At 37.7% G+C, this 24,747-nt stretch overlaps 1 protein-coding gene across 5 annotated transcripts in view; it reads left to right on the top strand.

The window, feature by feature from the left end:
• The first annotated feature begins 318 nt into the window (after nucleotides 1-318).
• Nucleotides 319-24,747, top strand: part of bdnf (brain-derived neurotrophic factor) — a 36,592-nt gene continuing 12,163 nt past the window's right edge. The window contains exons 1-2 of one of the 5 annotated variants that reach the window (XM_020053030.2): nucleotides 319-515; nucleotides 1,039-1,243. In XM_020053030.2, coding sequence (XP_019908589.1) covers nucleotides 1,241-1,243 — 3 coding nt within the window. In that variant the 5' untranslated portion in view covers nucleotides 319-515; nucleotides 1,039-1,240. Of the gene's footprint in view, nucleotides 516-1,038; nucleotides 1,244-3,716; nucleotides 3,793-4,575; nucleotides 4,610-8,888; nucleotides 9,173-19,472; nucleotides 19,698-24,747 lie in introns of those variants that run through there. The other 4 variants (XM_020053042.2, XM_020053033.2, XM_020053036.2 and 1 more) reach the window with 4 other exon arrangements.

The raw sequence follows: 24,747 nt of genomic DNA on the forward strand, positions 1-24,747 counted from the left end.
AATATGTTACATTAAGCACTGTTTTACTAATTAGTTCGACAGTTTTGTGCATGTGCGCGTCCACGTCACCTACATACCCGCACCTATGGTGCGTGCTGTGCGTATGAGAGGGAAATACTTAACCAATCCTACTGTGTTTCCAATGTGCTGCGAGTCATTAAGACCGTTCTGTTTCACTTATTACAACTCCGTTGATAGTTCGAATCATGGCTCAGAGACAGGCAAATATCACCTTATTACTCATGTTACTTTCCAGTACATTTGTGGTACACATGCAAGCATAGCGATTCGTCACTGCATAACAATTAAATGGCTGACTGTTGGTCGAGCAACTGATGGAATTTCTCTGAAAACAGATATCGCTTGGTAACTTGGAATTCTTTATTATTGACTGAAACGTTAAAGATACGATTTAAACTACTGAGGTCTAGGCCTATAACAAAACATCTAACCATTACTAGACGTTTAGTAAACAGCCTACTAGAAGACGTGGATTTCACTTCGGATTTCTCCAGGTATTTGAAAACGAAGCACATAGGCCTGAAAGGAATCTATATTGTAAATGTAAGTATGGGTCTGGTTCTGTTTAGCCCTCAAAGCCAGTATGCTTTTGAGCAGCAACAAGTTCCGTAAGTAGGCTACTTGATCTCACAACCGAAGGACGCCAAAAGACTGAGCGTTTGATGTTTAGCCAGTTATCATCTCTTAGTTAAAATCGAAGTAAGTTGTGTTGGGTGGGTGTGCATGATATGGCCAGAAGATAACACAAAAGATAGATCGCAACAGATGTAACCCAGGTTACTTAATTGTTATGTTGTATACAGTACTTCTGTTGGAGGACTCGACGTTATTGTGCAAACATAATCAAAATAATGTAGATTTAATTAATCGAGAGGTCCTTCATAAACTTGACTGCCTTTGTGTATTTCAGTCACGTAATACCTAATGGCGTTGCCAGCGAGAGGATATTGCGTTTATCTATCCATGGTCTACATGCTTTTGTGAAAATCGCGGTTGTTTGTTTGTCCTTAACTGCAGAACCACCAAGGTGTAAGAGAGTTTAAGCACGCGGATATTGCAAAGGGTTATTAGATTCATAAGTCACCGAAGTGGTGGGCGATCTACTGAGCACAGCAGAAGTTCTCATATGATGACTTCAAACAAGACACATTACCTACCAGCATCTGTTGGAGTGAGTGGATATTAAGACACTTCTATCTCCAGGACAGCGTAGGGGAAAATGGTAAGTAACACTGAAACACAGTCGTAGAAGCAATGATTACCAAGAAATAGATAGGTAGTAATGCTTTCGATTTTGTACTAGTGTTAATATAGGCTACACAGCTGGAAATGTGGACTATGTGGACTACTTAAGAAACTCTCAACAGAGAGTAGTGTATATGTAGCTTATTGGCAAGCTTTCGTAAAAATATTTCAATACTTTTCTATGCTCAGGAGATGTAGGTAGGCTACATTGTAGATGTATGGGGATATTGGTATCATCTCTGCGTGCAACGCGCGAGTTTGCGGTATTGTCTGAGGGCTTTAAGGTTATATACTGCCAGCCAGTGTTTTATGGTATGCATTGAATTTTTGTGCGGTGCCAGTGCAAAAGCAACATGTGTGGATCGTCGACAGTAACGCAGCAGGAGCAGCATTGTTAGGTGTACATTAATTTGAAGATGGTGTTTGAGCCTTTGTGGTGACTACATCTTTTTGGTTTAAGTGCTGCTTTTCTTAACGTCCGGCCAACATGTGATCAAATATTAACAGGACGGGCTTGGGAAGAAACATTCACGTGACAAGGCGTGGGGAAGCAGTAGAGTAAAGCAGTATCAAGTGGCACTTAACAAAACTATAGATTTTTTTTGCCTCTTTAGTTACCCTCGCTGTGTTATGCTTTCAGCACGTTGGACAGAGGCACCGGACTCGTTGCATGGACTAAAACACGAAGTGGACATCAACTCTGTTTTTCTGGTGCTTTACCAAAGCTGAGGATTTTTCCCCCCACAACTTTTGCTAAGCGTATGCTGAGGGAGCCCAGTGATCTATTACGGAAAACAGGAAAAAAGCGCGTATCAATAAAGGGCTTGCACTTGGAGATTTGTCTCGCCACTTAAGAGCATGTGAAAGTTGAAATCTTATAGCCGCTGTATAGGGCGTGCGTTCTTTTCAAGCTCCAGTATTGGTATACGGCATTAACTTTGGAAAATGCAAGTCTTGGTTTTGGAGATCTAACCACTGATAGTGGTTGTCAGCCCTTAAAAAAGGTAAGCGTTTCCACCATTCTGATTCATTGCTCTTCATTTGCCATCCATGTAATTGTCGCCTATATTGTTTTTGGTTTTCAAACTGGCACATTCATGGTTTTGTAGCTGCTTTGGATTTTCGAGACATCATATCCTATCGGTAGCCTAGCAAACAGCTAATCCTTTGCAAACTTGCATTACTATTCTGATGAGTAACAGTCAGTGTATGGATTTATGGAGCATGCCTCATGTCATCAGTAAGTTTTCATATTTTATCTCATCAATTCATATAAAATATTTCATAGAAGTGTTTATCGACGTATGTATCAGCTTGCAAATATTACAATGTTTCTCATCACTATTAATGTACGTTGGAGCATTTTATGTCAGACACGCAAAGCAATCGTTATATATTCAAGTTTTATTGTAGTAATCAAACAAACGCTTTCATTTAGAGCGATTTAACAATGATATACAAGAAGGGAAGCGTATTACAACTCTTTCATAAACAAAAATCTTTAGAATGACTGAGATATGTTTCTTAAACAGTTCCTGCAACACAATTTAAGCTAAGAGATCACGTCTCCCTATCGAAATGGAACTTTGGAATGCGCAATACATGAATCACTACGCGGCATTAAGCCGAATAATGGTACACGTCCTAAATAAAATATTAGCCTTCAACATCGTCTACACTATCTATCTATCTATCTATCTATCTATCTATCTATCTATCTATCTATCTATCTATCTATCTATGTATCTATCTATCTATCTATCTATCTACATACCATCTTTCGTCTGTCTGTCTATATTTATCATCATCATCATCCATATCAAATATCTCTTTGTATCCCTCCCGACTATAAGCTGCAAAAATAGCCTTCTACCATCCTCCGTCATCGCGATCAAATCACTTGAGTCTTTACTACGGCCGCTCCTTGGTTTCATTCATACTGCGCTTCCACTATAGCACTAGCATCACCTACCCCCCTTTGTCCGCGCGCAGGTCGGTATTGCTCAGATTCGACCTGTCGGGGACAACTTCCACGTTTCCAATAAAATGGCAAAAACCTTAATTATTAGACAATGATTCTTTAACAAATATTAGTTGCAAAACCATTAAAGAGAAATCAGCTCAAAATATTTGAGATTAAAACTGCAAGAAAGATAGGCGTGGTCAAACTGCCTATTGACAGATGTTATGGCTGTCTAAAGATGGAGCGAGATAAGATGCCTTGATAAGCACTTGACCGAAAGCAGTGTGTTTTTAAGACAATAGAAAACCAGGCATACACGATTGCTATCATACACAAATTGATTAGTCCGCTTATAATTTTTTTTGATTTTACAGACGTTTAAATGTGTCTAGCGTGAAAGCGAAGAAACTGTGGATATTGTCTGCATTTATTCTCTTCATACTGCTTCGTTCCGAAGATTCTGATTTCAGGACAATGCTACTGAATGGCAAACAGCTGCAAGAAAACCATAAGATCAACGCCCACAAGCGCTCGGAGCCTTGTTTTAATCAAGAGGCTTCAGGGTGGTTACATTTCAATACATTATTGTGCTTATTCTCATTAATACAACATCTGAGTAATAGGTTGTGTTTTAAATGGCAGGTTTAGCCTAAATGAAAAAGAAAATCTTACCAAATAGGAACTAAACTAGGCTATTAAAAACACAGTGCGTTACTCACTATTTAATTAAAGAACTGATTTAATAATTTAACGAAATTCCTAGGCTATTGACTACACTATATGAAAGCATAAGACTATATAACCCGTAATGATTGCGTTGTGTGCTGTAACAAATATCACTGTTAATAGTAAGACCAAAATGAATCATGTTAATATGATCAATAAAAATAATTAATATGCCTAGTAATAAAAGTATAATTACGAATCGATCGCCTAAAATGCTTTTGTTTAATTTGTTGTAAATTAGGTTTATGAATGATTAGAACTGCGTCAATAAGATATGAGCTTTCTGTTATATTTAGTTTGTAATAGGTTATCTGTAATATTTCTAAATTTAATCATGTTTCAATAAAAAAAAAAAAAACACAGGATTATTATATATTCTTCAGAAAAGTCTAGCGAGACGTGGGTTTATGGTGTGGGTGTAGGCGTGCGGGGGAGGGAAGAGCGGAGGCGGGGAAGGGGGAGGGGGTCTGTGGGGTGGCACGACACACTTTGTATGTATGAAGGTTTTTTTATAGAACTTTCTGCAATGTACGTCATCGGATCAGTCCATAAATGGGGTTGTGTTATCTTACTGAGAATCTCCCTCTCCAGCCCCCCCTCCACACTCTTAGCACTGCAGAGTTGTTGTGGGCGTCAATAACAAATCTGAGGATGGTAGGTTTCATTCCAAATAACATTAAGTGCAATTGTGGCATCATATTTCACAGAATATGCGTGTTTCATTCTTCATAGATGAGTCACGCAGGGGCGTTTTAAGATATTTCTAGTTTGCTTTCATTAAAAAAGGTGTTTCGTTTTTCGAGTCAACCTTTCATGAACTTTTATTAAAAGGTGAGCGCTGTAGACATGTTGTATAGGTATAGCTCTCGGAACTATTTTATTATATTCTAGAGAACCATCTAAAGTAATAGTGAATAAAACTCCATTTGAATCTCTTGAGTGTCAACACAACGTTTTCACTAAATAATCTGCTTTTCATCCTTTTCGTGCGTAATTAAACATGGGATGTTATAACATTTCCGTAAGAGTACATTTAGCGACAAAAGAAAGAGAAACAGGTTAATAATGATTACGATCATAATAATATTCCGTTGATTAAAATAATATGATCGGTGCCGCGGCGTCATCATCTTCATCATCAGCAAATCCATCCATCTAGGAAACATGTAATCATAGAGTTCTGGTGGATTGAATCTTTACACTCTAGCTATCTATTTGATGATGCCGAGACGGATTTAAGTCATGGGAATACAAGATTCCAACACGTTATTGTAGGTCTCTAAGTAATTTTAACTAACCAGATTGACTCTGATCCGGATGACGCCACTGCAGGACAATTCGTTCAGTTATATCAGTGTGTGTTTTGTCTGTGTGTATGTGTGTTTTAGCAGGAAATAGTTATTTTTTAAACTTACAGTGAAATCAATTCCGTTCTTACATAATTGTGTAATTAAGTAAATGAGTGGGGTTGCACAATAATGTGCTAAGATATACGTTTATATATTTTTTGTGCACTTAGAGTTTGCATGCAAGATTGTACAGCAATTCCTGTCTGTGTTCGCTTCACTTAATGTTAGAGTTGTTTTCACAAATCCTGGCATTGCATGTTTGAATATGGAATTGGGTTTTAAGATTTCATCTTTTAATATTGATATAAAGTTGATAGTTCATAAGTATTTTGGTGTTGTGCTGAAATAAGAACTTCTGGCAAGCATATTTGTATGTCTGAACATTTTATTTGTTTAAGTTGAGGCTGCAGACCAAATGTATGAAACTGTGCCTTTTTGTGGTGGTGCGTGTGCACGTGTGTGCGCGTGTGTGCGTATGTGTGTGTGAGGGAGAGAGAGAAAGCAAGAGAGTTGAACTGAGCTGACCTGAGCTGAAGCTGTTCCTCTAAGTAGAATTTCTTGCATGCTTTAGGGTCAGGTTAGGTAATCTGCGCTTTACCAGTAATCATATATGTCTCACTTTAAAGAGGAGATATTCCTGATTACCTTGTTATGTATGTTATCTCAAATAGGTGTTCCATCACAGTGTGGGTAACGATACAGACTAATGTTAAACATGACCACTGGTAAATATCTATAGTGGGATAATAAATCTTTTTAACTGGAGACTGTGAAGTGTGCAGGTACAGATATCCTTATATGCTTATCAGAGATGCTGTCACTGGGCCTTGTTCTATTATCATCTGATCACTTAAGTTGTCTTCTGAAAGGGACTTAAAGTGACTGATTGCACAGTACTTATCTTGACATTGTTGATTTGTTAGCATTATTTCACAGTTGGCATAGAGAAGGTGTGAAAATATGTATGAAAGATTGTAGTGTCATTGTTGTTTTGGGCATCTGTTCAGTGATGAGCAGGTATACAGTAGGGTGCTGTGTGTGCATCTTGTAATGGCTACAAGTGTAATTCACTCACTTGAAAAGTTTTTTGAATAGTAGTGATTTTTTGAAAGTCGCTAAACAAACATTATTTGTTTAGGGACTTTCAAAATCAAGTGTTTAAAAAAATCATATAGTTAGAATGTGCAACATTTTCAGTTAATTGGAAAATGGTGTACAAGAATGAAAATGTGTGTAGTCTAGTTTAGTTACTTATGCTACTGCTAACAACAGTTTAAAGAAAGTACAAAAGTGAATATATCACTGGGCTTAAAATCCCCCCACAGTACCCTCAAGTAGCCTTACATTATATCCCTAACACCTGTGGTAGTGATGTTTATATATACTAAATATTAAAATTCATATTGTCATTAAGCATTATGGCATTAGGAATTCAATTTCCACATGGACAGTATAAACTTTAATGGGGGTAGCATGAATATCCTGAATCTGTCTTATGATTTTTATGTTATGAAAGACGCCAAACAAGGTAATCTCCCATCACTCTTGGAGGGGAGTGGGATCATAGCAGTGACACTTTTGACAAAGTTAACCCTTTAAGAAGGATGACCTTCTTAAGTATTGGTGCTTGTTTGTAATCAGCTTTTATTATCAAAAAACATCAAGTTCCTTATGTTAGAAAAGTGAGTGTGTCTCATTGATTATGCACACAGTGTGACCTTCTTCGGGCATCATACTGTAGGATCTGATCATTAGTACCAGCACATAGTATAGCATAGCATGGTGCTTGAATTCACTAGCACTTTTTTACTTTACTTGAGGGTGACCTATTGATGAATTTGAAATTCAGTTGCAATCTGCATGATTTCAAACATTCTTCTAAACTTTCCTTTAAAGTTCTACATTAATTGCAAAGGAAACTGTCCACACATATCTCTTAGGTGACACTGGGTCTTTCTAAATTTCCACCTCTTGGAATGCCACCTTGTATTGTGCTGTGTTTACAGAAATGAGAGGGACCATGTTGTTTTTGATCTTCTATTGAGATGCCAGGTGATTTATTTATGAATTACCTTGTTGGAACAGCCCCTGTGTGCAGTGTGAAAGCTTTTTTTTAGAGTCATGTCGCTCACCGATTGCTGATGCAACTCTTTGTCATCCAGAGTTTGCCCTCGCCTACTGGGATCCTTCAGGGAGGGCTATATTCATCTTGGCATGTCCCTGTGTGTGTTGGAAGTGGAGTGAATCACCAAGCAGGTGTGAGCATCTACTCCCACACTGCTTTATGCCAAGTAAAAACCCTCCACCTCATTAACTAGTGAAGAGAATAATCATGATGGCCACATAGCATACACATCACAATAAATCTTTCATTGGAGGAGGTCCAAGCCCCACGGATAATGAACTTTCTGTGTTAAGTAACGTGTGCAACATAAGGACTAAGGATGAACCCAGAACTAGAACCTAAAACTTTTCTATCATTACTTGACTTCTCGAAAGAAGTCTAGTCTCTCAATACACAGAATGCTTAAGTCAAAATCTGAGGTTTGTGGACATGAGTGTTGTCCATGGTGCTAATCTTTACTCATACTGTTGCTTTATTCTGTGAGTTGGCTTGATTGCATAAAAGGATTCCCACACACAAGTTAAACATGCATTCCTTACTTTAAGTATCTTTGGATATAGGTTAAGTATAAACAGTTGGGTGAAATTATCTAAGTAAACATTTGTTTACTAGCCTATTCAAATAGTAATTTGTCTCAGATTAGAAAATTGCCTCTGAGGTTATATCTACTTATAACCTTTTGCTGAATTTTGTTAGTAAAATACATTGCATACCTAAATGGAATCTTATGCTCGAAATAATATTTCATAGGCTTTGGACAATAAAGTCTAACATTGATGACACTTTCTCTTGTCTGTATTGGGATAATTTCTCCATATTAAAAAGCAACAGTTTAATGTATCCTCTAATAGTCTTAACAATTCTGTATTCTTAATCAATTCCATATAGAAGATATCCTCAGTTTTAAAATTAGTAAATAAACCAATAATATATTATTATTCAGCAGTGAATGTGTGATTCAGCCCAATTTCAAAATGTAAGTACTAATTGAAATCTACTAATGGAATTACTAATGTAATACAAATCTTGCTGTGGTTACCAACTCTGGTCCTCAAGCAACCCTAACTGTACACCTTTTGTTGTACACCTTGGAAATGGTGTTATATGACAAGTATTATTGGCCACTCCACATTACGTCGTGCGTAAGGGCAGCCCATAGTATATAATCAAATTCGTTTTTCTAATTATTTTTATGAAAAGTAGCTGTACAGCTAAATAAATCTTAAATCTACTGTCAGTGAAAGACTGCGGAAAAATCCATGGGCAATCCATTCATTATCGCATAGCCAGCTTTTTCTTGGTTATCTCTCGACCAGAGGCTTACAGATGGAATGGTGAGACCTACTTTAGAGCCAGCCAGTCAGCCAGCGGCAAGTCACATGTTCCAACGTCATTGTAGTAGTAAGTTACTGTAGTTGCAAGGGATACGGTCGTCACTTCAAGCTCAAGAGGTCTCTCATCGCGTAGTGACGTTGCGGCGCAGCGCAGGCTGTAGCACATGCACTTGTGTTTTAAGCGTTCTCCAAAGGAGTCGCCGCGCAGCCATGGGAATCCATTACCTCAACCATGCAATTTCCACCATCAATAATTTAATATTTTTGCTCCAAAGCTGAAGAGATGTCCTGAAGCTGTCGGACAGTAGGCAACAGGAAAATATCGCTTAAGTAATTAAGCTAAAAGGGGGTTGTCCAAAACATCCCAGATGTCTTGTTGAATGGTCTCTTTTACGACTGGGCAGTAAAGGTATGTTTTTATAGACTTGTTTTTTTGCTCGTTCTACAATTGTGATGGTCGTTTTGTGAGTGTTTTAAAAGTAGCCGATTCCGTCGCAGCTTCTGAAAGAATATATGTAACTCTACCCTCTTGTTCATTATTTAAAAAAAGTCTATTATTATGCTGATTGAATTTCTAATAGGGACCAAGAAAAGGGTCAGTGAAGATAATCATTTAGTTTCCAAATGTATTTAGCTAGTTAATGTTAATGAGGGGTTGTTAATTCAGTCATGTTGGCTATTGTCACTGTAAGAAATAGACGATTAGGCTACATTGACTACCCCACACATGGTATATTGTAGTAGCCTATTCCTGCACTTTATGAATAGAATGTCTCTGCATTTTTAGTTCAAGTAGATAAAACACGATCGCAATTAAGATAAAACTTTTAAAACTCTTTCTCTTTCTGTAAATTGATTTTCTCAAAAATAACGACCAGACAGTGTTGTGAAAATAGTTTGTACTCATTAAGACTTCATAGGAAACTTGAAACCTATGCTCAGCTATACCCTGCCTTGTTGATGAAGGTCTCTTAAACCGAATAACCCCCTAGTCGTGGATGAAAATACGGATTATACAACGAATCCCTAGATGGAGTGGTCTACTAGTAATAAAGGAAGGCGCCAAACATCAGATAGATAATATGCGCGACAGCTCAAGAACAATTCAACGGATTGCTCTTTGTAAAGTACACAATGTTAAGTTTTGTCCTATGTTTTTTGTTGCATTCTGATTGAGGCTATTGCTGTAGTCTAGTTTGTCTCGGTATATCGCATTAAAGAACTCTACGAATAAGCTAGATTTAATTTTAGTGTTTGCTTAGTAAGCCTAATTTCAAGAGTTTATAGTCTACAAGTGTTTATGTATTCCTTCTGTTATCCACTCAAAGTGTTTGAGAGAGATGATTTTGTGGTCTAATACGCCACCTAGCGGAAATATTATTAACTGCATTATGTCCGTATACATCCAGTAGGCTGCTCTTATCCTCTATCTTATTAAGGCCATTTGCAATTAACTTGCAATGAAGGCCAACTAGTGTTTTTTTAGGTGTGTGAAGTACGCTAACATTTAGAAAATCAAGCAATTGCTGCATTTGATTATTCTAAGGGTTTTATAAAAGCTATTTCACATTTATGAAGGTGTTATGATCCCACAGAATGCACATGCTATCTCAGAGTTTTTCCACCTTAAAGGGGATACTTATCAAGGAATCAATGCATTAATGGCTATATGTGTGACGATTGGATTGGATTGTTCAAATACCTAATTCTATTAGAATTATAACAAATCAAGCGTATTTCTGGGTGTCTAATAATATCAATTGAGCTGTATTTATCTTTATGATATATTTATTATATTTAAATAAAATTAATATGATTCTCTGCCTTTCTGCTAAGATCTGGGTAAAATATTGAAAGTGCATTAATTAATTGCTTACATTTCTAAGGTCTAGTAAGATTGTAAGCTGGCATGCTAGATTGTTAGACTAAGCACTCTAACTTGATTGATATAAATGTCTTGAAATGACCTTTGTAGGTAGTTATCAGGTTGGGAGCTTGGGACTCTATTTGGCAAGTTAAATCCAACTTCATAAAATACATAATAAAATTGTCAAACAACAACAAAAACAGAAACTTGGGGATTCAGCACTCTTGAGTTTCAACGCTTTCATATATAGGTTCCCCATAAAAGGGGTTAAATCAACACTTTTTAAATCCACAGTGTACACACCTTAAGTATCACTGTGTTAGTTATGTGTACATTCTAGCTTTGTTATGTCATTAGCAGGCCAAGTATTACAAATTATGTTGTTACTATATTAACCCATATACTAAGGAGGCTTTTTAGTCTTGTCAGTTAACACTCAGGCTACTGTTTTGCCACTGTATAGTTTAAATCCAAATTAGCATATTTCTCAGAGTGCTTTGCTTTAAAAGAGACCCCCCCCCCCCACACACACTCCTTTTGCTTCCTTAACAGTCTAAATTATTCTCAACATGGATTCAACAAAGTTTTGGTTTGGTTGTTTGGATAGAATCCATTTGAAAACGGGTACACTGTGGCCATAAAGGGATGTACATGGTCCACTACATGTGTCATTCAAAATGACATAATTGGTAATAATTAATTGGGGCAAATGTTTCCCAAGAAAAGAAAATCCCCATATAATGATAACACCACCACCACCACTAGCCTGTACCGTCAACACAAGGCAGGACAGATCAATTTATTCTTGTAGTTTACACCAAATTCTGACGCTAGCATCTGCATGTTGCAGAATAAATTGATCCTGTAAGACATGGTGACATTGTTCCAATCTTTAGTTGTCAATTTTGGTGATCACATGCCCACTGTAGCCTCATCTTCCTGTTCTTAGTTGACAGGAGTGGAACGCAGGTCTTCTGCTGCTGTACCCCATTCGCTTCAAGATACGACACTTGTGCATCCAGGGTGCTGTTCTGTAAAGAGTGGTTATTTGAGTATTTGTGGCCTTTCTGTCAGCTTGAATGAGTCTGGCTATTCTCCTCTCCCCACAGAACTGCAGCTCACTGGATATTTTTTGTGTTTTTGCACCACTCTCTATCGACTAGAAAGAAAATCCCAAGAGCTCAACTGTTTCTGAGGTGCTGGAACCACCACATCTGTTGCCAACAATCTTATCGCAGACAAATTCAGACAGATAAAATGTGTCTTAAAGGAGAGAGTGTCATCAAATAAAATCCCAAGATATTTGTATACGCATACAGACTCAATTACATTACCATGCAATGTAGTAAGAAATGGAAAACAATAGATTTTTCCTTTGAGTTAGAAAATATTTAGTTTTATTAGTGTTTAGAACAAGTTTCAGCTGATGAAATCTATGTGGAACAATATCAAAAGCAAGCTATATCTGTATCTGGAGAATCAGCAATTGTGGGTTCGATTACAGGCTCAAAATGGCCAGAAACAAAGAACGTTCTTCTGGAACTCGTCAGTCTATTCTTGTTCTGAGGAATGAAGACTAGTCCATGTGAGAAATTGCCAAGAAACTGAAGATCTTGTACATTATGTACTACGTATGTACTACTCCATTCACAGAACAGTACAAACTGTCTCTAACCAGAATAGAAAGAGGAGTGGGAGGCCCTGGTCCACAGCTGAGCAAGAGTACAAATACATTAGTGTAGAGTTTGAGAAACAGGCACCTCACAGCTCAACTGGCAACTTCATTAAATAGTACCCGCTAAACAAGAGGCGACTCTGGGATGCTGGCCTTCTAGGCAGAGTTGCAAAGAGAAAGTCATATTGCATACTGGCTAATAAAATGAAAAGATTAAGATGGCCAAAAGAACACAGACACTGGACAGAGGAAGTTTGAGGTGTTTGGATCAAAAAGAAGAACATTCGTGAGATGCAGAACAAATGAAAAGATGCTGGAGGAGTGCTTGACGCCATCTGTCAAGCATGATGGAGGCAATTTGATGGTCTGGGGGTGCTTTGGTGGTGTTGAAATGGAAGATTTGTACAGGGTATAAGGGATCTTGAAGAAAGAAAGCTATCACTCCATTTTGCAATGCAATGCCGAATCCTGTGGATGGCATTTGATTGGATCCAGTTTCCTCCTACCACAGGACAATGACCAAAAGCAAAGCTAAAAACTATGCAAGAACTATTTAGGGAAGAAGCTGTCAGCTGGTATTCTGTCTATTATGGAGTGGCCAGCACAGTCACCAGATCTCAACCCTATTGAGCTGTTGTGGGAACAGAAGTGCCCATCAATTCAATCCAACTTGTGGATGGTGCTTCAGGAAGTATAGGGTGAAATCTCTTTAGATAACCTCAACAAAATGGGTAGAGATGTGGTGTCTGTTTACTTAAGCATTGTCAAACCAATTAGTCAAAACTCCACGGTTCTCAAAACTAGTTTACTACATTATTAGCTGACATCCAAACAAACAACAGGTATAGGGTCGCTACATTACATTCAATGCATTAAATAAAAAAATATATCAGTGTACATCAGGGTTCGGCAAAAGACGTCCCGCGAGACAAACTGGCCCGCCAGCAATAATATCTGGCCTGCTGCATGATTATTTTGACAGTGGTTGGTGCTGAAATTGATCTCAGTCATGTCAGCAACATTTATTCACATAAACACTTCCTCTTTAGTGAATTTGCTTACAAAATAAAAGTGCAAGATAATTTTTTGCAACAATGCTTTATTTGGAGTCGAATTGAGAGTTTTTACTTTGAAAAGTTCTGAAGTGCATTCAATTGTGGCTTGCTTGACACCTCTGGAATCGCGGTCGGGAAATGTGTGGTATGAAAAAAATAACAGTGTAATGTCATACTCTTTGCAAACAGCCACAACGTCAGTGCAAATAAGACACAATGGCTTTGCATTCATGAAACTAGGTAGGATGAAGGCATAGTTGTCTTTCCATGCATCTTTGAATGCCCTATTTTCGCTGTCAGCTTTGCTCTTTAGACTCTTTGATAGTGCAATTTTGTGTACACAGCTAGCTTAAATGTTTAGCTCTGCACACAACATAATAGCATACCTCCAGCACGCAGACAATTAAAAAATGCAATGTAGTACGTGAGGATGCAAAGGAATAATTCTGAGAGTAAAAGTAGGCTACGTCAAATAATTATAACAAGTTGGGCTCTGATGTGTAACAAAGAAGCAAATTAAAATGATACACATTTATTATTCACAATATGGAAATAGGAAATAAAACCGGTCGTTAAAAGCATGACTCAAACAGGGCTTATTCAAGTCCTCTTTTATTTCTTGAAGAATTTTTTTCCATTACGCATTTCCCACATATGTGTGTCTTAAAAAGGTGGTCAGTGTTCCAAGTTGGTGAATGAAGAAACTTGCCAGGTTAGTAGGCCTACGTGTCAGTAGTACTGTATTAATGAATCCAGCACAAAACCCAGACTGTTTCTGCCTGTCCTACAGGATTTAACCACAAGGTAACCACAGCTGACTAAGCAGTTAATTTTTTTTTTTGAATTTTTCATCAAGGAATTTCTTAAATTATCCTTTCACTATGTTCTGGCCCGCCATCTAGTGGTTTAAATAAAATTGTCCTGATGCCAAACTTACTTGCCGCCCCCTGCAGTAGATGATAGCTAATAGCTATACAGTAGCCTACCTATAATGAAAACAATGACCGTTGAATAGCTAACCACTACGCTATGTGACCTATGCTATGTAAATCGAAATCGAGAACAATATGTTTGTTGTCGTTGCAGTTCGTCCATGGCAAAATAACCATAAACAGTTTTACTTTAGGCTTACTGTAATGTAGCTACTGAGGCTTGTAGCCAGTGAGGTTTTAGTCTAGCAGTACAGTACCTATAATGAAAACAATTACTAAAATCACTCCATGACTGGTTCATTTCTTCAGAAAACAATGACAGCAGAATAGCCAACCAGTACGCTATGTGAACTACGCCATGTAAATCGAAATCTAGAGCAATATGTTCATCTCTATTGTTCTGACTCTTAAAAAACTTTTATGGAACACATTTTATGGAAAACTTGGTACATTTTGTAGACTCTGCTTTTATGCACAGTAACACTAAGGGCACTTTCATAATTTGTTCATGAAAGCTACATTGGTCCTCCATATCAAAATACACTCCATATCAAAATACAAAACCTATGCAAAATTTATCTTAATACAATTGCATATGTTCACAGAAATTACTGACAATTGCTTATGCTCACAGAATTTACTGACTAGGACCGATATGTATTAAGTTCATCATTAGAACCTTTGTAGGAGTGTAGAACAGCTAAGTATGTTGTTAGGTATTTCCTCGCCCTATGTACACAGATGATCTCTGCTAAAAGTTGAACCAATAGGTTTATCTGTCTCTCTGTAAACACTGACAATCAAAAATAGAAGTTTCCCAATGTCTTCACATTTGTTATAAACAAGGGATGGATAACATTTTTAAAATAAAAAAACAAGAATACGAAATGTAAATACTGTACAGTAAAATGCAGTACATACCCTACTAAGCTAAGGCGTATTTCATTCAATGAAATTGTAATACGTATCATGTATTCGTCATTCATTATTGACCATTAACTTGAGATATATTTAGCCTAATGTAGTAATATTAATTTTAATGAGATAATATTTATTTAGACATTTCAGTTTTTTATTTTGCAATAAATTGGCAAAAATGTCTATAAACAGGTTTTTCCATTGTCATCATGGGGTATAGTCTATAGATTAATGACAACAAAAATAAATATACATTTTAAATGAAGTCTATACTGTAACACATCAAAATGTGGAAAACTGAAGGGGTATACAAACTTACCAATGCCACTGTCATACAGTTTTCTGTATGTCAATGAGAAAGAGATTCATTTTGGGCCTATTTGATCTAATTGAAACATCTTCAAACAGCCTTAAGTAACATTATTTACACTGAGTTCAAAGAAGAACAATAGTATCTGGGCTAGAATCTTTTGGATTGCTCAACCAACTTTTTATCAGTCCTAGCACAGTTTAATCTTGTCTCTCCAATCAAATCTCCCCACAGATGTTCAATTGGTTTACTTAATTTGTTTTGGAAGCTCCTTGAGGCTCATCGTTGAGCCTTTGCTTTGCAAATCATAACCTAACAGAGGGAATCTATGAAAACCGCTGAACTGATCCTGAAATGTGGAGGAAAATGTAATTGGTGTGGGATTTTGAAGGTGACTGGTTACACCTGGGCTAACTTAGTATTGCAGGAGGGAAGGGGGAAAATCACTTGAACATAGTGCACTATATGAACAATACATCAAGGGGACTGTAGACTTTATACACAGTAGAGCTCTTACAATATACTAACTGAAAGCCATTATCCCCTTTGCCAGTAAAAGATTACTGTTGCAACTAAGAAATCATGTGCCAGTGTGTTTTGAGATATCTCCTTTGCATCTGACTCTGGCAAACAGCATCTTGAAATGGGTAATTATCAGTTAGCTTTCCTCCAGGCAAACGGACAGAAACTATTGAATGTACTAATTACTATTGTTAGCAATGATACATTTATGTCACATAAACACAAAATCTCCATAACACATTAAGTAATGAGCGAGTTTGAATTTTGTGGTAAAATCTACTTCCTCTGTATTGGTCTGTTCATAAAAAGTTTCCAGAATTCATAGCGATCATAGATACTGCCTCCCTAACAAAATGTTGTTCCATGAATACAATAATGATTTTAACTCACTGCCCTAGAAGTCTCACAGAAATTATACCTACCACATAACGTCTCCCCGGGGTGAAGTTCTCATTTAATGTTACTTATCATAATAAAATTGCATGTTATTTAAAGGATGTAGAATTTATGGCCTCGTACAACCATCCTGATCTCAGGAGCTCCCTTTCTGTTTCACTCCACACATCAGTCTGGGCATTCACAATATATTTTTTCCTTCCTCAAACCAAGATTTGGCCAGACCAATCAGTGTTCTCTGATAATAAATGGGGGGGATTTAGTTGATGACATCCACAAGAATGTAAATGCTCCTCAATTCTACCTACCACACAAACGCATTTATTGGAAAGTCTAAATGAACATCCTGGAACATCTGTTAACGGTAGCCCTAATTCTAAAAATCTTCGATGAATGCTTTTGTGGTTAGCTACATTTGATTTCTCAAATATCCTCATAGTGTGTACGATGGAACCTTGTATGTGCACATTCCATTTACAAAGATGACAATAATCATTGATAACAGACTTGCTAACTAGCTAAGATTAATTAACATACCTGCTGCCAGTATTGATGTTTAAACAGAATGAGATTAGGTGCTTTGTAAAACGTAATTTTTGTTATTTGGATTGGTTTAGAGTGATTCAGTAGCCTGCAGAATATCTTTTCTCAATGCCCATGGTCAACACCCAAACCAAACTTTTAGAGCATGTGGATGTCTAGACTGATGCATGGAGCAAAACTGAATATGAGCTTGTGGGATCAATATGGTTGTACGAGGCTATAGAAATTATTCTCCATGTGGAAACTACATGACTTGCAAAAACAACGGTTCACATTCAACCAATCTCTTCCCAATCCAGCAAGGTAAAGTATATTTATTAATTGAAATTCAGTAGATATTCCTTCTCTATAAACAATTTACAGGACTAACAAATATATTCACCAAATGAAGTAATGGTAATGTGGTAAGACATTTTTGGGGGGTAATATCAGACCCTGTGTCTTGGCATCTGCTATAGGGGCTTGTGACTTCAGAAATGGGGACTAGGATGTAGCTACAGTATGGTTACTTGAGACTCGACTCAGACCCGAGTGCAGAACACTTGTGACTCACCTCCAAATCAGGATTTAGTGCCTTGACTACAACACTGTCCTGATCTTAATCCCACTGGGGATAAAAATGACGGTCCACACGTGTTGTTCAATCCACCTGAACAACCTAGAGCAAATCTGCAAATATGGTCATTATTCACACCTACACTGCATGCAGAGCTGATATATAGTTACCAAAAGTCTTAGCTGTTGTTCCACAAAAGGTGTCTCTACTAAATATTGATGTGTAGGGGTTAAAAATATATTATTTAATTCAGGTATATGTGAGAATTGCTCAGGGATTTTAATACTTTCGCAAGGCACTGTGAATGTACAGTAAAATAATTATTAATGATGATCTCATTCTCATTTTGGTACAGTACATTTAGGTTGATTTTACAAGCAGACCTTGAAGTATCTAGAGAAAGGCTGTTTTTATTTTTGATGTGATTTACTTTGTATGTTTTTAAAGTGAAAACAGAGGAATGTTAATATACAAGAACCATGAGAAAACGTCTCTGTTACTGAAAGGTAGTATGCATTGCCAAATAAATGTTGTATCCTTGTTGATATTTTCACAACTGTTTCAATAACCTCCAAATGGTATATGAAGTCCAAAATATCCAGTGATCACTGTCTCGATGCAGCTGGGCTGGGGCAGTGTTGGCCCTACTGAACCTGCCAGCCTTCTTTAGAGGCTGGTGTGATTCTTATGTTGTAGGCAGGGGCACGTATGTGCCACAAAATCCACAAAAGCTTTATACGACAGACAGTGGAGAAAGACACATTGATGCATATCTTGATATATCACAATATTGAGGAAGTCGTAGAAGTGAGGAAGTGTTACCTCTGCTTTTTCTTCCTACCACACCCATACTTTATACTGTACTGCAGAATTACATGACAGTGTACTGCACTGATAACCTGGAGACTGAAAATTGGACTGTAAAATCTAAGTCAGAGCTAAAGATATTATTTTGTATTATTATTATTTACAATTTAAAATTATTGGCGTAATTTCAGCTGAAATTGTAAATGATAGGGAAGAAAGTGCAGTCCACTGCTGAAAGTGCTGCAGCAGTACATGTGCACTGGAGGCAGAACGATAGAATCACATCAAATATATAAAATGATAAAAAAAAAACTGCCGTGGTGGAAATCAGTTTTACTTTGGTTCGAATAAGATGGGTCTCAGTACAGTTATTCTGAGCCAGTCCCACATCAATAATGTGATTCATTGCCTAGATTGCATTTGAACAGGATGTTGATTGAGAGCATAAGCCATATTGATTCTCCTGATGGAAACAGGAAATAGCCAAGTTAGAAATAAAATTGTTTGTTGTTCCCGGTGTGAAGAGGCCCAGAGGACTGGCAGGCAATTGCGCACTGACGAGTAGCACTGCCCCCAACACACCTCCCCTCAATCCTCTCCCCTATGGAGATCTGGGAAAGACGTCATCTGTGGTTGTTATGCTGTGAAATGACGCCTGCACTGACTTCCCACCCCCTGCTACTGCAATGTATCCCCAGTGATCTGTCGGGGAAGAAGCATGGGTACTTCTGTTGCAACACAATGTAGGAATTATTTCCTGTTCATTTTTTAGTGGCTTTAATTTGTTTGTTGTATTTTGTCAGTGAGAGAGAGATGCCCTTATCCCCCTACAAACATATACAAACCAACCCCTCCCTTCTTTCCCCCTTACCCCTAACCCACACACACACTGGAGAAACACGTCAGTGAGCTTGGGGACTCAGCGGCTCATTAAAGAGAAGGATGTGATATTCTGAATTGAGACTCCCAACACACCTATTTATAGATACAATATCTCTGTGTCAGTCAGAGTGGCTTTGGCTAATCACAGCTACGGCCCCAGACACCAATTAAGAATGAAATAAATGCTTTTTAGGTGGGGTATGCCCCTCCCTTCTGCTAAGGTTCTTCCATCCGCCACACTGCCTGGTTGGGGAGCGGATCTGCTTGGAGCGTATTCCTGCATCAGGTCGGGACACAAGGAAGACGGCATGCAGAGTGCAGGCAAAGCCCTGCCGTGGCTATTTTTAAACCCCCCCCCCACTCTGGAAAGCAAGAGCTAGGTTTTTTATATTGTGGAAACAGTTTGACTCTGGTTCTAGGATGTCCATGGATATGTTGAAATGCTGTGACTCATAGGACTTCATAATAAAGGTAAGGGATGCTATTAGGAGCGTGGGATAAAGGAAGAGGATAAAGGTGTTTCTCCATTTTGGTATATTTGGCTCATGTATATTCAGCTTGTGGTATTCCTTTTAAATTAATCTGTACAGCTGTACAGAATGTGTGTCTAATAGAACGTTCATCTGATATGTCACTGTGTTAGGATACAGAAAATTGTGTCTCCACTTTTTGTCCCAGTGTAACAGGAGTTAAGAATGCACTATAAGTCCACACCACAGCTAGTTAGACATGTTGCCGGATGGGGCTGTCCAATTTGTTACCTCCTGTAGCTTAACCAGTTTGTACGTTGTCGAGAAGGGTGGTTGCTATAGTTGCAAAGCAGAGGATAACTTGTTCGTGGGGGATTCTGACAATGGATGAAGCAATACTGTTAGTTGCAGCACCTGGACGTCTGTTACACTGGTGCCGTGACGCGGATTCAGCAATTGGGCTCAAATAAGTGACCTGGCTTCTGTGGTGGATAACTCGTTTTATTTTAAGGGAAGCAATCATCTTTGAAGCATTTTGACGCCGGTTACACTTTATTCAATATCATGTTTATAATCAAAACATTTAGCCGACACTTTCCCAGAACAACTTACAGTAATGAGTAGATGTCAACTGATTATGACTTTTCAATGCCAGGTAATAAGGTGACCAAAAAAGACTATATGTGTATATATGTGTGTGTATATGTATATAATTCAAAATAATAACAATTGCAGCAATACTGAATGAACAATGTTAATGTATCTTCTTAACATCATAGAAAAATAAATCAAGTAAAAGTGTAATTTGTGCAAAAAACATTTAGTCAGGGTTTCAGTGCCAAAAGGCAGGAGGGCAGTGCCCACATATCTGGCTTAATTATTAGAAATCACTTGCTTAATTTCACTTGTTTTGCTTGACAAGAAAAGAGTAGGCATACCTTTATATATTCCATAGGAAATACACTTTAGAAAGAAACAATAGACGCGTCTTTGCTTTAACAATACCTGATGATGTCTTTAATCATTTTATATTTCAACTTTTGGGTTGCTTCTGGCATATAATGCTTAATGACACTTAATCAATAACAATTCCAGTGAAATGCCTAATAAGTACAGACTGCCTGTGTTTTCCATGATTTCCATATAAATTCTTAACACCACCAAAGGTGCAAGCCTAATCTTAGGAGTGTATATGCTTGGAGTCAGAAACAGACCATTGCAACATAAGCATCGCAATAAATGTTGCTGGCAAAGGCATTGAAGTACTGCTTGAATGAATGAAGTGCTGAAGAGCCTGCAAGCCACCACCACTTAGTTAATACTTTCTCTCCGTGCTCTATCAAACATCAAATATAAATTCACATAACTATCATTACCACACATGTTAAATTAGAAAATTGGAAGGCCCCGAACATGAGAGAGAGAAATAGATCCGGTGGGCATAGAGGTACCGGAACGCATGGTGGGGGAGGGCAGCAATAGGAAAGTTAATGACCTCTGATTGATTTGAGTATAATGTTTACAGAGCAAAACGCAAACAAATAATGTGCGACAGATAACGGATCTGTGCAAAAGAGGTGCTGAGAGCCAACCCCCTGCTAGTATTGTACCCCTCTTCGTGCATACACTCTTTTGTCCATTGCTGCATCTTACTTGTTTGCCCTTCAGTCCTTTGTCAATTTTGCCTACTTTCACTGATGTTATTATCAACAAAAAAAAATTATGTGTCCTTAAAAGTAACAGTCAAAACGATGTCATTTTCTGCATTTTATTATATAATTTTTTTTTGTTTATTTGTGCGGGAGGCATTTGTCATCTGTGTAGTCTTCTGTTAGGCTATTTGTTTCTAGTATATTTGTCTAGAAATACATCATCCATACCAGCTCGCTTATGTTTTATTCGAGTGGTAACAAAGTGTGTTTGTGTTTTATTCTAGCCACAGCTGATTTGACAAAAAGCAAGAAAATTAGACAATCATACAGGAGTGCAGGGGGAGTTCTGGGGGGCTTTCACAATTCTTGTCCCATCTCTGTTGTGGGACTGAAAGGTCTGGCACACTTTAACAATAATATGGTAGCTCATGTTGATAAGTTGTATGTGCCACAAAGTATTTCACACCTCTTCTACAACAAAAATAAATTAATATATAAAATATATATATATACAGTACATACTCATTAAAGGGTATATCTTTAGTTTTACTATATTCCACATTGCAGAATAAGAGTGAAGACATCAAAACTATGAAATAACACATGGAAATGATGGGGGTTTTGGAATCACGTTCCAAAACCAGAAAAGTGTTAAACAAATTAAAATAGCTGGGCACACTCTTTGTGTTCTATCGACCAGGATTTTGAGCTAGTAACCTGGATTGGTTGAGAAGATGAATATTGTTCATTGGTCGACATGAGTGGCGGGCACACAGGATTCCAACAAATTTAAACTTTTGGGATCAAGCACCACACACTTTTGCAAGCCTACTCCAATTGAAAGTCTATGAGATTTTCACCACTGGAGACTGGAGGTGTGTATTGGGTCTTGTCCTATTGAAAAACAAATGATTGTACCACTAAGTGCAAACCAGATGGGATGGTGTATCACCAGACACATGGAGATCATCTATTCACCCTCTCTAAGTCTCAAAAAGATACAGTGGTTGTAACCAAAAATGCTCATCTGGCAAAAGGACTGATCTCCAAGGGTCTGTTGTCCATTTCTTGTATGTCTTGGCTTAAGCAAGTCACTATATCTGGTGTCCTTCAGTAGTGGTTGCTTTGCAACAATTCGACCATGAAGGCCTGATTCATGCAGTCTCTGAACAGTAGATTTTGAGATGTGTCTGTTATTTGAACTCTGAATATTTTTTTTTTGGATGCAATCTGATTTGCAGTTAATTGACAGTTTCTGAGTCTGGTTACTCTAATGAACCTATCCTCTGCTACAAAGGTAACTCTGGGTCTTCCTTTCCTGTTGCACCTGAAGAAACTTAAAATGTTCTTGACATTGTCTGGATTGACTGACCTTCATGTCTTAGAGTAATGATGGGCTGTTGTTTCTCTTTGCTTACTTGAACTTTTCTTGCCAAAATATGGACTACAGTACAGGCCTAATGATGGTCTTCTGTATACCCACCCTTTGTATACCCAAAACTAACACCTTGAAAAGGAAAGAAATTCCACAAAATATATTTTAATCAGGAACACCTGTCAATTAAATGCATTCTAGGTGATGGCCTTGTGAAGCTGGTTGACAGTATGCAAAGAGTTTGCAAGGCTGTTATCAAGGCAAAGAGTGGCTACTTTGTAAAATTTTAAATATAAGGTATTTTGATTGGTTTTCTTGGTTACTAAATAATTCCATATATTTTATTTCATAGTTTTGATGTCTTCACTATTATTCTATAATGTGGAAAATAGTGAGACTAAGTAAATACCCTTGCATGAGTAGTGATTTTTGACTTGACAAATTAAAAGAAAAAACAATATTAAGTGTTTCAGTGAGGTGTGGGGCCTACACCAGGTGCCAGATCATTTTCAATGTGCCTTGGCATAGATTCTTTGAGTCTCTGGAACTCTACTGTGGGGATGGAACACCATTCTTCCAAAAGTTATTCCCTCATTTGGTCTTTTGTTGATTATTTTGTAAAGCTAACACGTCAGTCCACAATCTCCCATGGGTGTTCAATTGTGTGGAGAGCCGGTGACTGAAAAGGTCATAGCATATGATTCATATTTCATACTCATCAAACCTTTCAGTAATCACTTGTGCCTTGTGGGTGGGGGCATTGCCAACCTGGAGTGAACCAATAATGAACCATCTTTCAGCGTCACTAAGATCCTTTTCTTTTGACATCCTGATCCAAAATCACGCCACAAATCATGATAGGGTGTTAATTGCTAAATTGTATAATGCCTGTATGGAAACATCTGCATTTATTAATGTCCTCCACCCATTTATTCAGCTTTATCCTTTAGTTTGTTACCCGTCTTCATATGTATATAGAGCACTGGGGATCTGTCATGGTCCTCTACGCCCTCAGAGAAGGATAAGTACAAATCTATATATACAGCTCCGGAAAAAATTAAGAGACCACTGCATCTTTTTCTTTCCTTTCCAAAAAAGTTGAAAAGGAACATTTTGAGTGAGGAACGGAAGCGTTCAATTTGCAGTGGTCTTTTAATTTTAACCCTTCTGTTCCTCACTCAAAACCTTCCTTTTCGACTTTTTTGGAAAGGAAAGAAAAAGGTGCAGTATCTTTTCATTGATTCAATGTTTTTTGTTCTTAATTGTGATGACGTTCCTATTTAATTTACTTAGTTTGTGTTAAAAAAAGAAGGGTTAATATCCAAGAGACAAAAATATCTAATCAGAATTTTTCATTGGTGGTATCTTGGTAGAAATTATCTAGCTAGGCTCAGCGTTCATTGGCTAGGCCCTCAGACTTTGAATAGAAGGCACCAGCCAGCATCACTGACATTGACTTCAATTAGAACAGCATTTTGGAATAACAGTAGAATCAACCAATCACAAATGGTTTTGTAGTAGGTGGGACAATGATATGATGCCTCAAGGCCCTCCAGAGAAGGGTTTCTTAATTAAGATGTAAATGGACTAACATGATTTCACCCATAACTGTCCTCCCAACACAAATTAACTGCACTGACTGTCAGTTAAACTGTTGCATGCAAAAGCCAGTCACTTATCCCTCCCAAAAAAACAACAACCAAAAAACCCAGAAACTACAGCACATTGAAAGAGCATGGTAATAACTGTGGTTTAGGAGTTGTTTCTGTTTTTCAGGGAGGGGGTGTATCCATTGTAAAATACAGGGCCCTGGTGAAACAAAACCCTGATCTACTATTTTAAAGAGGTATACTGTAAACACAATTATCCCAATTAATCCTATAGGAGGTTATGAGTAATACCAACATGGTAGATTTATATGCTAGTGAGTCACACCAAAGATTGGAAGGCACCGCTAGAAAGACAAGACTCTCAGCTTTCAGCAGACACCCTGGATACCCAGATAGGGCCAACCGTTCTCATAT

Source organism: Esox lucius, chromosome 2, assembly GCF_011004845.1.
Source record: "Esox lucius isolate fEsoLuc1 chromosome 2, fEsoLuc1.pri, whole genome shotgun sequence".
Classification (NCBI taxonomy): domain Eukaryota; kingdom Metazoa; phylum Chordata; class Actinopteri; order Esociformes; family Esocidae; genus Esox; species Esox lucius.